This window comes from Coloeus monedula (genome assembly GCF_965178545.1).
Source record: "Coloeus monedula genome assembly, chromosome: 2".
Classification (NCBI taxonomy): Eukaryota; Metazoa; Chordata; class Aves; order Passeriformes; family Corvidae; genus Coloeus; species Coloeus monedula.
Window position 1 is genome coordinate 116,835,940 of NC_138782.1, and position 16,262 is coordinate 116,852,201.

The following is a 16,262-nucleotide window of genomic DNA, read 5'->3' on the forward strand; positions in this document are numbered from 1 at the left end:
CTACAGAGACTTGAGCTTCTTGGTGCGAGGTGAGGTTCCGTTCTCCGCTTTCACCACTCCGTTTTCATGGTAACCTGGGGATGGCAACAGAGCTGTGAGGGGTCTAGAGGGTCATCTGAGGGAGCTGGGGGTGTTTAACCTGGAGAAAAGGAGGCTCAGGGGGGGCCTTCTCACTTGCCTCACCTCCGTGACAGGAGGGGGCAGCCAGGTTGGGCTCTGCTCCCAGGGAACAGGGATAGAAGAGGAAATGGCCTCAAGCTGCCATGAGGGAGGTTCAGATTGGACATTAGAAGGAATTTTCTCACAGAAAGGGTGATTAAACTTTTCAACGGGCTGCTCAGGGAGGTTTGGAGTCACCACCCCTGCAGGTGTCCAAGGAATGACTGGATGTGGCACTTGGTGCTCTTGGGTGGTGACTGGTCAAAGGCTGGACTCCATGATCTCAGAGGTCTTTTCCAACCTAAACCATTCTGTGGTTCTACGGAGAAAGAAAGTTGGTCCCTTGCACAAGCCAAACCCTTTTTCCTCTCAGGACTGGCCCACAGACACAGGGAAACCCCAACAACATCAGGACACTGAACCACAGGACTGATGCCTCCACGGTGCCACCCTTGCAACGCTCACCCGAGTCCCTCTTGAGCAGCTTGGTTTGCTGCTTGGTGCCGGCGGCGGCGGCAGCTCGCTTCCGACTGCTCTGCTCGTTCCAGTACTCCCTCCAGCGCCGCAGCTGGAAGTGGATGAAGCGCCACATCACCGAGGCCTGGAAGAGGCACACCAACAGCAGCACACTCATTCTGCCAGGGGCGGAGAAGAGGCAGGCTGAGAACACAGCAGCGAGGCCACCCCCAGCCCAGCCTTCCCCCCTCACCGGGGCTGGTGGCCGAGGTCCCCCCGCATGGCAGACGCCATCCTTCCAGCCACCATCTCTCCTTTCTGCCAAGCCTGAGCCCAGAGCAGCCACTTTCCTTTCCCTGCACACCAAAAAGCCCTCAGGTGCTCCTCATTGAGTCTTTCAACTTTAGGGCAGGAATGGAAGAACAGGATCATCTCAACCAGCACTGCCCAAACCACAACGTGGCACAGTCAAGGTACGATGTTCCCGGATGGTCTGTACATCTAAAAGGTGGAAGGGAGCTAAGAAAGTACCTCAAACCCTCAGATGTGCCAGCAGTCCATGGCTTCAAAAAGCTTGGGAATGACCAGGCCTAGCAAATTCTGAACTGAACCCACAGCTGCTGCAAGGGTGAGAAAGGCTCCCAGTCTTGACTGCAAGGCATGAGGAGCCCATCCCACCCTCTGCTTCCCACATCAACGGGCAGCCAAACATGTCCAAGCAGAAGGGAAAATACCTTTTCCTTCACCGCATCTGGGTAAATGCACTTACAGGCACAACAAGGAAAGCCTGCAAGCCTTTCTCCAAGATAGGCTTGCACTTTATAATTTCACTTGATTTACACTTTATTTCCTGGCTTTTCCCCTCCTTTGTGGCTCTGTGCAGCCTTTAAACCCCTCCTTGCTTCCTTCACACCCCCTTCAGCTCACTAAGACCTTCCCTAAATGGAACCAAAATCAGATCCCCACTGCCTGGATCCCATTTGGACGGAGCTTGGAGCAACCTGGCCTAGTGATGGTATCCATGTCCACAGCAGGGGTTGGGATGAGACGATCTTTAAGGTCCCTTCCAACAGAAGCCATTCTGGGATTCCATGATTTCCAAACTCAGCAAAACCCACGCTGGGGTAACACAGCCAAGGAAGACACAGCAGACATTCCTACCTGAAAAGAATATTGTTGAAGAGGAAGCTGAAGAAGTTCCCTCTCTCGGGGTCCAGGGCCTGGCTCTCCACCCGCGGCAGCCCGAAGCCGATGACCAGGATGTACAAGGTGAGGGTGAAGAGCCTGGTGACCACGAACACCACGGCCCAGACGTTAAACCTGCATGAGGGCAAGCAGAGGTGTGGGCAGGAGCAGCCCCAGCACTGATCCAGGAGGTGAGAGAGAAATCCAGGCTCTCCCAGGCTCTGGAGGAAGACAGGAGCCCCAGGCAGCTCCCCTGCTTACAGTTTCTCGTTGTTCTCGTCCGTGAAGTAAACCAGCCGTGCCATGTGGAAGAAGAACTCAGCCAAGTACTGCAACAGCAAGAGGATCAGCCCCAAGCGGGTTAAGCTGGGAGGGAAGAGGAAGAAAAAAGCATCACTGGGCTGGTCAACCTTCATCCTTCAAACCCAGCTACAGCCTCTGCGCTGCTGTTCACAAGCTGCAGCACCAGCCCAAAGCCAGACCCTTCTGCAGCAGTGGCGATAGGACTGCAATGGGCGAAATTCCTGTCCCCAAACCATCAACACAGCCCAAAACAGCAGCGGAGCTGGGATGTATCCAACACAAAACCCTATGGCTGGGAAGGTTGCTCCACTTTTTATCTTAGAATGGGTTGGGTGGGAAGGGACCTTAAAGATCACCTCATTCCAAGCCCCTGCCCTGGACATCTTCCATTATCCCAGGTTGCTCCAAACCCCATCCAACCTGGCCCTGGACACTTTCAGGGATAGGAAGCCCTCCAGGCAACCTGTGCCAAGTGCCTCACCACCCTCACAAGCAAGAATTTCTTCCCAATATCCACATCTCTCCTCTTTCAGTTTAAAACCATCCCCCTTGTTCTACCTACCTGCCTACCTGCTCTCCACTGAAACAATCCCATTTATTCCCTCTAAGCCCCTCACCCCGCTGAGGATTCCCAGGTGACTGCCAGTGCAGAAGGAGCTGCCCAGCCCCATCCCAGGTGCGGGAGGGGATGCTGAGGCAGGTGACTCACTTGAGCAGGTAGGCGCCGGCGATGTGCAGCAGGTAGAGCGCGATGCAGCGCAGCTGCCGGGGGATCTCCTCCTGGCAGGGGCACAGAAGCCAAATCAACCTCTCAGCCCTCTCCACCCACCCTCTCCCAGAGCTCCCTCTCCTAAAACCTCCACCTGGCTCTCACCTTGCGGACTTTCTGGAAGTAGAGCTCGGGCAGGGCGTGCAGCCAGTACGCCAGCTGGCACAGGTAGAAAAACTTCACCTGGTACCTGAAATGCAGGAAGGAGCCAGGTGAGCCAGCCCAGGCCATGGCAGGACCCCAAGAACCCGAGTGCCAGGGCAGCATTGGGCAATGCCTCCACTGTTTGGAGCCACAGGATTTAGGAGAAATCATTTGTGGGCTGAAGTTATTTGTTGAGCTGAGAGAGCTGCACACGGAGTTTATCCAGATGCTTGTGCTCTCAGAAAACCTCATTTTTGTAAAAACCCAAGAAGGGAAGGAGGATCATCCCCCACTACATTTCTGCTGCGAAAAATTAACAGCAAAGAGACTTTCCCAAGGCACTGCAGGAAACAGCCAGGATGAGTAACCAAGCCCACCGGGCCTTCCTCATGAAGGAAACCCTCCGGAACACCCTCCCCAGGCTCACAAATGAGATATTCCCCCATTCCCCATAGTCTCACTGCAGCATCCTTTCAGCAGGGTGCATGCAGAGGGTGCTGTGCTGTCAGCACCCCACTCCCAGCAGGCAAAACTGTGGAGAGGAAGGAAGGGGCCAGCCCCAGAACAAAATGCCCTCACGAGTGCTTACGGCAGATAAACATGCGGGTAGTTTTCCCACAGACTCCGGGGGTTTGAAATGTATCCTTCCTGAAAAAGAGAAGAGAGGCAAGGCTTCAGCAAAACAGAACAGGTTCTGAGAGGGTGGGCTGATGGTACAGTGAAACGAGGAACGGGGGATGACACCCGAGTCTCGTCACAGCCTGCAGAAAAAAACACGTTCCCCGTGAGGGCCAAGGCTGAGCTCTGCATTTGTAGGTCTCTAGCACTCTTCTAAAATTTCACCAGGCCCCTTGTTTGGGGGCTGAAGGCTGCTTGCTCAGTTGCACAGAGGGTCCCAAGTTCAGGAGAGGATATTCTGGGGTTTGGAATGCTCTTGAGGTGTAGGAGTGAGATTCCTGTGGCATGGCTCAAGCAGCCGTGTGCATGGTCCGGAGGCTTCCTCCGCACTGGCATTTCCAACCCCAGTAGCACTTCAGCAACCAGAAGTGCTTCTGAAGAGAAAGAGGAACAGAAAACACCAACAAAAATAGCTGGATACGAATTGGATAGTTTCATTTTCCACCTCTTGCTTTACAGGGTGGGACTCCCTTCTCACCCCTGCCACAAGGATGCTGCCCTGGGCTTTGCAAGGAGATGCTGGCATGGGAAATTTGTCCTGCCCAGTCACCATCACCCATTCCCTGTCTGCCCCAAGCCCTTTTTTTTTGGCTGGGGAAGGCCAGGGAAGCACAAGGGTGACCTGCTCTGCACACTAGGGTGTTTGGGGAGCACATCACAGCACCGTGGGCTGCACAGCAGGCTCCAGCCCAGCAGCTGCTGAGGGACAGGTCTGGCACTGGGCAAGGGGAGCCCAAAAGCAGCAGCATAAACAATTCTGCCAGTTTCCTTCCTCAGAGCCCTATGGGGCAGAGGCAGTGCCAGCAAATCTCTAAAAATGCTGGCCTTGAAGGGAAAAGTGGTTCCCTAAGGGAGACTGGCAGGACCCTCCAAACAGTGGGGATCTGTCCCCAAAGATCCTTCCCCAGAGCCACTGGAGACCACAGCTGGACCCCAATGGCTGCAGGTAGCAGAGCATCATCATCACTTCACACTGCCAGAATAGTCAGATCTCTCCCACACCCCCTGTTCTTCCCTCTCCCTTCTTCCCCAAAATGAGTTTTCCCTCTGAATTCTTTGGGTTGACACATTCCCAAGGAACAGCGTGGTTTCCCTGTTTTCAAAGACTCCCTCACCATCAGCTTGCCAAGGAAGGAACCACAAGGAGTGATCCCAAAATTCTGCCCATTAGCATCACGACCCTGCAAAAGGGACCCCAAAACCTCAAGGCACTGAAGGAAATAAGGAAGAAAATAAGAAGCTGAGAAAGGCAACAGGTCCTGGAGCAGAGGATGGAGATGATGGGGCCAGACAGGATTTCTGGGGCCCAGCTCTGAAAATAATTCACAGCCCATCTGCCTGTGCTTTGTACAATACAGGAGAAGCATCTCCCAAAACTGCCCTCACTCAGTGGCTGCAAAGATCCATCACAGCTGAAAGCTAAACTGACTGAAATGTGCCTGTTTTGGCCCAGGGGCTGGCTGGGGACTCTGCTGCCAGTGGGATTTTGTGCTCCAGAAGCCACAATTTCCCCCTGGGAACCCAAATCCCGGCCAGCCCGATGCCTTACCGTCACCACGACGTACAAGCACCAGATGACAGAGGTGAGGTGGAAGGCAACCAGCTGCCCTGATTCATTGAACTTGCTGTGTTTGACCTTGGAGAGATGCAGACGCCTGTTGATTTTCTGGGAAGGAGCAGAGGGAGAGAGAAAGAACAAGAAAACATGAGCCACCATCAACTCTCTCTCTCCTCATCCTCCTCATCCCAAGCAGCCTCCAGAGATGAAGGCTCACCCATCACCACCTTAACCACCAGACCACCCCCAGAACAGCATTTAACTGCAGCAGGACCACCTCCCTCCATGGGATTTGAGAGATTTGAGGTAATTTGAGGACACGAGACAGGGAATGGCGCTCACGTCCAGGGCATACTCCTGCACCACCGCGTGCAGGATGATGGCGATGAAGATGTAGAAGAGGATGGTGACCAGATCCTTCAGCCCATAGTGATACTGGACCAGCTCCCCATCTGCAAAGAGACCAAAGGGTGGGTCAGAGCCCCATGGCCCAAAGGATTTCCAGGTAAGGGCTTAGTGGGGAGCAGCTTGGATGGGGACACCAGAGAGAGGTCATGACTATGCCAGTGGCTGGGAAAAAGGGCTCTGCCCGGGGTTAGTTCAAAGCAGAGGTGGGTGGTTTCCCCTTTAACATGGGTGTGTACCTCAAGGGAGGGGACACTGGGGACACTTAAAGCTTCCCCCTGCCACTGGGGACAGCTCGGCTGTGGAGATGGGAATTTATCACCTGGAGGGAGGAGGAAGAGCTGGGAGGCTGAAGCAGGTGACAAGATCAGGGATGCCCCACTAGGAACATCAGGGCTTGGGATGGGATTTCCACCCCCTCAGTTAGGATTCACCATTCCTTCATGATCTCCCACTCCTCCCTGGAAACTGCTGGAGTGGGATTCAGCTGCCTAAATGCAGATGCCTTGTGCTGTTCAAAGATCTGAGGCAGCAGCATAGGGCTGGTGGATGAGAAATAGGACCCGCGGGAGGCTGTGCTCTTCTGGAGCAACAGGAGACCCAACAGCACCCAAAATACCCCAGACATCATCTGGGTGACTATTTGCAGCCCTGCAGCTTATGGGAAGAAGCAGAGTTGGGAATGCTGTAAGAAGTATCCTCACACGGAGCTCAGCCCACCCCTGGCTGCTGCTCCCCCTCACCCTGATCCAGTCCATTCTCTCCTGAGATCGATGCTGGGAAGAGACTGCTCTGTCACCAGCCCTTTTTACCCTAAACAAAGCTTCATTCCAGATTTCTAAGATCTGAACGAGATTTACGAAGACACCTGGCACAAGGATATGAAAACACCCTGTCCTTAGGAGCCCCCAGTGCTGTGCAGACCCGGAGGTAAAAATGGTGCCTGTATCCCAGAGCAAGGTAAAAGACAGAACTGCCAGGCCAAAGAAAATAGTATCATTTACACATGCAATGGCTCTGCCTCCTCTCTCCAGGGCACCTCAGAAGCTCTAGCAGGAGCTGTGGGAGACACGGAAAACCCTTGGAAAAATTTAGGTTCCTCCCAACAAGCTGCTGCACCAAGGTCTCTCTCCCCACTAGCCCGTGCCCTATATTGATACCCCAATACCTGGTCCTGGGGAGGTGTTTCTGTGCCCCTTGAGATTTCTGGTACCAGGAAAGAATAAATCCCTTAAAAACCAGCAGCAGAAGTTGTCTGGACTGTGCCACAGGGGAGCAGGGACCACAATTTAATCTGGAGGCTGGATGATTCCTTCAGCCATAACATTCAAAGCTTTTAAGGGCAGAGCTTTTATCTTCCGCATGTCTGCCTCGCTGTAGCTCCACTAAGCCCAACACCCTGCTCCTTCTGTGGATGATTGCTCAAACACTCCCAATTAACTGCAGTTTTCTGCCACCAGGCCAGGCTCTGTGCCCCAGGCGTTTGGCTCATCCCGAACCCAGGGCTTTACCCAAACCACCTCCTGCTGTCTCCACGCCAGTGCCCAGATCCCTGCCAGATCCAGAGGGGCTCTGAGCCAGGAAGGCAGCAACCAGCAGCCAAAATAGGAGCAGGAGCTGAGCTTCCAGGCTGGGAGCTGGGACACCTCTTCTGGGCTGTTTGGTTCCGAGCTACACCAGCTCAGAACCACCTGGAATTACTCCCTGTGAATCTGAACCTGCCTGCAGTAGGGATGCTGTGCACCACCTGCATCTCCACACCCTCCCCTCCAGGTGTCATCCCCAAAAATTAGCAGGACAGGGATGACATGTCCAGCCCCTGCTGCTTGGCAAAGAGGTAAATCTCTGCTGCTCCTCAGGGCAACAAGAAGCTGCTCCAGACAGGCAATCACACAGCTGGATCCTGCCTGAGCAGGCCTGGAGCAGGATCCTCACCCTGCAGGGAGCACTGAGTGGCCTGGCCATGGCAGAGAGAGAGAGTTGGAAGCCCCTGAACTCCCTGGAAAGCGTTTCTTTCCAACTCTGGCAGCATGAGGGCTGACAGACGTGACCAGAGTGCTCTGAGCCACTCAAACTTTGCTTCTTCCCAAAATACCTTATTTTTGACATCTCCTTTAGTACCAGACAAGGTCCTGGACAGTCAATCAGCAGAAGGTGAGCCCAGGCCAGCTGGCAGTGAGGATTTGGGGCAGACCAGACTCAACTTCCCCTGGGGATATGTGGAGCAGAGGCATCTCTCACCTGCTGTAGGCACACTGACATTATACTGAGGTAAGATGAACAGGAAGGCAGTCTTGGCTGTGACCTGTCAAAGACACACAGAAGGCAGAAAAAGCAAATCAGTTGTTAAGTCCATTCCTCTGGACCCATTTATTTTTTTCCAACCACAACGGGAAAGGCAAATCATCCAGGGAGATGTGCCAGCACCAGCTTCACTTGCAGAAACACTGAACCTTGCACTGGTCTCCCACAAAGTCCCAGATGCATGTCCAGAAGGAGAAAAAAAAGCCTGGGATGAGACATCAGGACACCTGAAACCCAGGGCTGTGCTGCTCAGTCTTCATTTATTCAATCATAGAATAAAATCACAGAATATCCTGAGTTGGAAGGGACCCAAAAGGATCACTGAAGTCCAACTCCTGGCCCTGCACAAGACACCCCAACAATCCCAGCCTGTGCCTGAGAGCATGGTCAAAACCCTTCTTGAGCTCTGTCAGGCCTGGAGCCGTGACCATTCCCTGGGGAGCCTGTTCAGTGCCCAGCCACTCTCTGGGGGAAGAACCTTTTCTTAATATTCAGCCTAAACCTGCCCTGACACAGCTCCAGCCATTCCCTCCGGTCCTGCCCATGGCAGCCAGAGAGATGGCCAGTGACTAAATTGCACTTATTTCAAAGGAATGACCCTCCCCTGCAGCAAAGCAGGAGGCTTTGTGGGAATGGGGCAGAGTATCCACCCCACAGGATGCCCCAAAACTGCACCTCCATGACCAAAGCACCCTCGAGCTGGGGCCACAGCAAAACCCAGTGCACAGACATCTGACACCAAACATGCCTTCATCCCATCCAACCCCACACTGGTCACCAGATTTTCCCTTTCCACTGGCTCCCAGCCAACCCTCCAATGCTTCACAAGCACCCACCCTAAAACACAACCAGCCCCAAATAATCCTGTGCCCGTCGAATGCCGATGGGGACGAGCTGCATTTCACACAGACATGGCTGCCACTGCTTCAGAGCTGCAGGCTATTAAAAATCCCAGCTGGAAATTGCTCCACAGCTTGTGGGGGAGACAGGGGGACTTTGCCAAGCGTTCCCATCCTGTTACCACCAGCATTGAGCAACCGGCGCAGGCAGCCCCGGCTCGGGGACAGCAAACTCCACAGCGTGTTTTCGTGATGTTTGGGGATTTCATTGCTTTTTCCACTTAAAAAAAAAAAAAAAAGAAAGGAAAAAAAAAGGAAATCCCACATGTTGTGCTCTGTTTGTGGAGGAGTAGATGGAGGAGATGGAGACCACGGGCAGAGCTTGGGGTGGGAATGGAAAAAGTGCATCACCTGGCCTCAAGCTGGCGGAGGGAGACACTTCTGGTTCCTACAGACCTTGCTGGCTGGGAAAGCCAAGTTGCTTCATCCCAGAGCACATCCAGGACTTGGAGTTTACAACCAAACCTTGCCACAGGCTGGCACACAGCACGAAACAAAGGCATGGAGCCAGTGGTGGCTGTGATGCTGCAGAGATGGGTGGCTATGGCATGGATGTGCCAACAGCTGCAGGCATTGATGGATTTACAGCTCCCCGAGCACCTGGCTGACATCCATTGCTGTAAACAGCTGGGAACAAGACATCAACTCCAGGTGAAGCCTCCTAACCTGCTGGAGAGGACACAGGCCAGAGCTGTGAGTCCAAGGAAATTACTCTGGAGTGTCCCAGGGTGGGGAGCAATGCCCACACAGAGCTCAGCCCCAACACAGTTTCCACGGATTCTCCTTATCTTCTTTCCCAGAGGGCCTGGTAGGAAGGTTCCTCCATCCACTCCAGCATCAAGCAATGCTTTGTCCCATATCCACACCTCCCTTTGCTTCCTGAAGCAGGGCTGAAGAACCACCAGCAGCCTTGCAGCCACCTCAGCACCTCTCCACCCCTCCTTACAGAGGGGCAGCAGGTTGTTTCCTAAAGTCTGAGTGAAATATTTGAACAGCCAAAGATGTAACCCCTTGGATGCAGGCAGGCTCCTGACAGACTGATTTCCACGGACAAACAGCCTCTCTGCTCCATGGGACAGATGGGGAGGTCAGGCACAAACCTGCAGCCACTCACTAACGCCACAGTGGTAAAACTTGAACTCCTGGCATCCTTCCCATCCCAGAGAACCTACATGGAGGGAAAGTCTCCTCTGAGGCACCAAAGGCATTTCTGTCTCCTGCAACCAGCTGGGAAGTGATCAGACTGACCATTGCTCACAGCACAACCCTTTACCGGTGGACACAGAGGGACAGGTGACTCGAATGAAGTCACAGCTGAGCTCCACCAAGTGAACATCAGGCTCCAAAATCCCCCATAACCCTCCCAATATCCCTTCCACCACATCAGCACCCATTGCTATGCAGCCCTGAGTAGACAGAATGAGCAGTTTAAGCCTCCTGGAAAACAGGGAACACCTGAGCCACGATCTCCAGCAATGCCACCTCCAGCTCCCCTGCAAGGCAAAAACCAAGTTTCCTTGGCTTAGGAAATAGGGATGAGCACCAGGGATGGCAAAACTCCTTAGAGCCTGCCTTGAGCATTTCACAGGCAGCCAGGGAAAGCAGAAGTTCAGAGTGAGAAGAGCAATGTGAGGATTATTCAGAGGCACAAGACTCGCTGCCTGTTTGCTCTGAAACAAGATGCTGGTATGGGAAAGGAAGTGCTGGGCACGCTTCTGCCCTGCAGGGCAGCGAGTAAAGCCAGAGCTGCTGCTAAACTGCTGCTGGCAGGGGCAGAATTCATGGAATCACCGAATAATTTAGGTTGGAAATGCCCTCTAAGATCACAAAGTCCAGCCATTCCCCCAGCACTGCCAAGCTCACCACAAAACCATGTCCGCAAGGGCCGTAGCTACACAATTTCTGAACACTTCCCGGTCCGGTGACTCCACCACTTCCCTGGGCAGCCTGTTCCAATGCCTTTTCAACAAAGAAATTATTCCTCACATCCAACCTAACCCTCTCCTGGCACAACTTTTTAGAGGGTGCAAGAAGGATTTGTCTCCATGGGACACACAGAGCAGGGACCATGTAGCAAAGGCTGTGGATTTATTTCTCATTCACTCCCTGACCTGCATTAAGAGCACCTCCACGCAGAGGGAGATGTTCCTCATCCCAGCCTCATCCTGCCTTACATGAGGGATGTGGCACCTGGAGCATGGGGCAGTGGTGGCCTTGGCAGTGCTGGGGGATTGGTTGGACTTGATGACCTTGGAGGGCTTTCCCTGCATTAACGATTTGATGATTCTGTGTGGCCGAACCAGGGAAATCTGGGAAGCAGTTGTCCTGATAGCTCTCTACAACCATGAAGAAGAAACCACATCCTCAGCAGCCAAGTGGGTTTCTGGTGGTTAAAGCCACTAACTCACAGACCAAAGTGCAGATGGATGGTGAAGAGGCAAAACTCAACATGTCCACCAAGACCAGAGTTTGCTGAGATGCCTGGACCAGCCAGGACAGGGATGAGGCTGCTTCTCATGGCCAGAAATCAAATCAGCACGTCTACCTTGCAGCCCTGGGTGGCAGAGCAATAGATAAAGCCAAGCAATCCCAGCACTACCAACATTCGCTATCTCCCACCAGGCAGTTACTTCCTGATAATGTGGTGATTGGAAAAATCCACACCCTGACTAGCCTGGAGATTGCTGCCTAATGCAGAGCAGCAAAGCTCCCTCTATCCTTTTTTAGAATCCCAGAATGGTTTGGGTTGGAAGGGACCTTAAAGATCATGTTCCAACCCCCTGACATGGGAAGGGACACCTTTCATAGACCAGGGTGCTCTGAGCCCCATCCAGAAATTAAGAAGATGCTCTTTATTCCCTGCCATGAAATGCTCCACATCAAAATCCCAACTCCACTTGTGCAGACGTGCAGGTGGCTTTTAAAAAGGTGTCTAAGCACAAACATCCAGGCAGTTTAGCACCTCTCCCAAAATCTACCCACTGCAACTCTCAAACATTAATATTTTCAGGAATGAGGGATAATTTTTGAGCATCGTTCCCCAGGACACTCTGTGAACTCTAGGAGCAGCTGGCCCAGATTGGCTGTGGACTCCCCATCCCTGGAAGTGTTCAAGGCCAGGTTGGACAGGGCTCTGAGCAATCTGGTCTAGTGGAAGGTGTCCCTGCCCATGGCAGAGGGTTGGAATGAGATGAGTTTTAAGGTCCCTTCCAACCCACACCCTTCCAGGATTCTCTGAAACTCACTTCCCTTCTCCAAAGCCTCATCCCAGCAGGATTTGTCTTCACCCCAGCCAGGAGCCCCCAGGCACACCACCATCCCCATGGTCTTGCTTGAGTTAAAGCCACTCTGGAGGCAGGAAGCAGCTCCAAAACTCTGGCAGGGGAGGCTGGGGGAGTTTCTGCAGTCAGAGCTGGGAAAATATTTCCAGAGCTTGAAAAACAAACTAATTACAGACAAAATGCTGTCCAAAGGCTTTTCTCACAACTTTGGGTTTCTTTTTCCCCCACCAGACAGAGTTTATTGAAAGACAAACTTGCTGATCCACAGCATGGATTGACACAGGCCCTATATGTAAACTGAAGCCCAAACTTTGGACCAAAGCCTTTCAAAGTCAACAGCTGGCTTTGACAAAAAGCCCTTCCCAAGGGCGGTGCAGCCCCTCTGCCCCCACAGACAAACTCATCCCCCAGCACATGATTTCTACTGCCTCACCCTCCCTCCTGCTTATCCCCTTTTAAAAGTAAACCTAAATACTGCTTTTTTTCCCCCGTTTTCCCTTCTTCCCCCCACTACTCAACCCTTACGCCGTCCGCGTGCCTCAGTTCCCACATCTGGCAAAGATCAGGGGAGGCAGGAACGCATTTTGTTTTCCCTCATTAACAACGGGAAGGCCTTAATTTTTAGAGTACTACGGAGGGGACCGGGAAGGGGAAAGTATATTTAGCAGGAAGCCTGGAAATAGCAGCTCATTCGTCAGCCGCCTTCTTCTGACAGTGTCACAACCCAGAGTTTGGGAGCCCGTGACTCACGTCCCACAATCTGCACACAGGGGCAAGCCCAGCAAGGCCATGGAACCACTTCTAAAACAATGGTTTATAACTTTATTTCATCACCCCACACATAAGACTGAGCGTCAGTTTCCCCACCTCAGAGATTACGATAGCAGCCCACATCTAACAGAAGCTTCTCCAAAATCAGCAAAGTCTCCCCCAAACTCGACCCGACACCGCTCACAGGAGCCACCCCTGGTGGGACACAGGTTAAACCCAGCCTGGTCTTGGCTTCATTTTTCTGCAAAGCAGGGTGGAAAAAGATATGCAAAGTGATTTCTGCATGAGGATGGGAAGCACCTGTTTCGTGTTTCTGTACAGACTTACTCAAAATAGTTTTTCACCAAAAAAAAAAAGAGGGAGGTTTTTCTTTCTGGGTTCCAGCAACCACACACACGTGGCAAAATCCCTCTCTGGCACCAGGCAGATGCACACCAGGTGTGTTTTCCCACCCTGACGGGTTAGGCTGGCCGGGAAGGAAAAACACTTTGTAGTGCCCAGCTCAGGACAGCTCTTTCTGGGGAAACTCCCTCCAAGCCTGGGGCTTCCCTCCCTGCATAACTCAATGATCCTCAAAAACACACACAGCACTGGAATAATCAAATCCAACACACCTGTAACACCAAGGAGCAGCCTCATGCCACCAAATCCCATCATGACCAGTACCTGCTCCCTGCCACGGAGGAATTACCAGCTTGGTGAATCCATTTGGACGGGGAAAGGTTGTGCACCCAAAAAGATACTCAAGGTGTAGCTTGTGCTGTGCTTGGGGAGCAGGAGACCCATGGCACCCCCCGAGCAGGGTGCCGGAGCAAGGAAGCACTCAGCTCCTGAGGGATGCCTGGGAAAAGGTTAAAAACCTTATTTGTGTCTTCCCAAGAAAACCTTCCCTGCAGGAAACGGCCTATTGTGAGCAGGATTCGGCCTTTTCCGCTTAGACTGAGCTTGGCTGTGGCCACAGGCACTGGGGAAGGTGGAAGCCCGGCTGCAGGGTGGGAAGCAGGGATGCCAGGAGAAGGGACAGTGACAGGTACTCCTCACCATGGCAAGGAATCTCAGCTGCCACGAAAACTCACAACGGAGGTGGCACAAACGGGCACAGAAGGGTTGGAGGGCTGGGCAAGAGCAGAGCCTGATTTCTCCTCCAAGGGAAAAGAAAGCAGAAGGAATAAATGTAATAATAAAATAAAAATAAACCACAATACACACAAGGAGCAAGAGCTGTCCCAAACCCCATGCCAAGTGGAAGGCAGGGATGATGCTGCCGGGCACAGGGAGCACTGGAAACCACCCTGGCATGGCAAGCATTGTCTCCCTGAGGTCTGCTGGGAGAGCAGCAAACTGCTGCCTTCAGCATCTGAGGGAGATTTAATTAAAAGACATTTAAAAAACCCAGAAACACCACAAATCCCTCCCTGCTGCCACCTCCACAGGGGCGTTCATCACGTTTCAAAATCTCACAGCACCGTATCAACCTAAAACACCACAGCAGCAAGCCCAGGTACCACCTCTCCAGGACGGGGCTTCCAACATACAAAACCATCTGCAGGGAGAAACCCTGAGAGAGAGATGCAACCTCTGTGGCATTTTCTTTTTAAAGTACGAATACAAAACTTGCAGCCCAACTTTGCAGCATTTGCATGTGGCTTTGAAATACAGCTGGCCCTCCTGGGTCGGTTTTGAAACCCTTAAATAAATACATATATACATACACAAGGACATTGAAAGGGGTTCGAGCGCTGGAAGAGACTCGTTCATTCAATGAGTTCGTAGTAAAAAAAGAGGGGGATAGAAAAGCAGGGGGTTCCAGCGGGGAGAAATTAAGGAAATGGATTTCCTCCTGCTGCGATTTGCTCCAGAAGGAGCCTTTCCTCCCTCGCCAGGCCCCCCGGCCACCCCTTTCCCATCCGGATTTGCTTTGAAACGTGGCACTGCCGAAGGGGAGGGTTCAGCGGGGGAGGCGGGGGGGTCCCAGCCGGCGGTGCCGCTGACCACGGCCCGGTGCCTCGGCGTGGGATGCCCGGAGCCAAGCGAAGCCGCACGGAAAGGGAAAGCAGGCGGAGAGGGAAGCAGCCGGAGCAGCGGGAGAGAGCGGCGTTCCCGGCATGGCGGTGGTGGGACAGCGGCCTTGCGGGGGTCTGCGGCCACCCCGGCAGGGTGAAGGTATCCCGTGGAGGAGCAGGGATGCCTTCCCATGGCCCGCAGCACAGCGGGATGGCCGGGGTGGGGAAAGGCCGGGGAGCGCCCGCCCCAGGCCCAGCAGCCGCCGGTGCTCGTCCCACGGCGCGGGGTCAGCGGGCTGCGGAGAAAACACCTGGAAAAGGGCTATTGTTAAAGGAAAAAAAAGGCTGAAAAAAAGGCCAAAAAAATATTCTTTCCATTTCCAAGAGCTGGGAATATCAGACAAGGCTTGGCTTCTCGCTGCGAGGGGCTGATGTGCCCCTCAGTGCTTGGGACACCCCGGCAGCTGCGGTGGGTTTGGGGCAGGGGGCTTGACACCCCCTGTGCTCCCCCTTCCCCAGCCAGAGACCCCCCGGCAGAGCTGGAGCGGGGGGAGAAGGATGTGCCACCCCCAAAGCCAGCACCAGGCTGGGTCCCCGTGGGAATGTGGGGAACCTCTGGGGCGGTGGGTGAGAGATGGGGAATGAATGGGGCGGCACTTTGACCCCCAGACCGAGGAGTCCCGCACCCCACAGCCCCCTCCCCGTGAGGGATGGGGGCACCGGCCCGGCTGCGGCTCCCCCCCGAGCCGAGACAGCCCCAGGGGGACACCCCATGCAGGGCAAGGCGGTGGTCACCGCGTCCACGGGGTGGGGACACACAGCCAGCCGGTCCCGGCGGGGGGGCGATGGCGGGGGGGGTCTCACCTCGAACATGAGGGCGATGAGGACGCTGAGCACCAGGCAGAAGCCGATGTCGGCGTGGTTGTGGATGAGGAATTCCTGGCTGAAGAGCGGGTGGCTCTTGGCCCGCCGGCGGAAGGCCATGGCCGGGGCCGAGCCGAGCCGAGCCCAAACTTCCCCGGGCCCGCGGAACTTCGCGGAGCGCCGCGATGGCCCCGCGCAGGCGCCGCCGCCTGAGCCCTCCCCGCCTGAGCCCGCCCGGCTCCGCTCGGCCCCGGCACCGACCCCGCCCCGACCCGCACCGGGACCGGCACCGGCACAGGGACCCGGCCCCGCCCCGACCCGCACCGGCACTGGCCCCGGCACCGACCCCGCTCCGACCCGCACTGGGACCGGCACCGCCACGACCCGCACCGGGACCGGCACCGGCACTGGCACCGCCCCGACCCGCACCGGCACCGGGACCGCCACGACCCGCACCGGGACCGGCACCGGCACTGGCACCGC

At 54.5% G+C, this 16,262-nt stretch overlaps 1 protein-coding gene across 1 annotated transcript; it reads right to left on the reverse strand.

Moving 5' to 3' along the window:
* On the reverse strand, window positions 1-15,899 carry TRAM2 (translocation associated membrane protein 2; the record flags this gene model as incomplete). The annotated part of the gene is made up of 11 exons (XM_082276790.1): window positions 1-74; window positions 625-794; window positions 1,777-1,935; window positions 2,062-2,166; window positions 2,813-2,883; window positions 2,978-3,062; window positions 3,606-3,664; window positions 5,244-5,360; window positions 5,595-5,704; window positions 7,899-7,962; window positions 15,780-15,899. 11 exons carry the CDS (start codon window positions 15,897-15,899, stop codon window positions 1-3), a joined length of 1,134 nt encoding a protein of 377 aa, XP_082132916.1.
* Window positions 15,900-16,262: the final 363 nt, after the last annotated feature.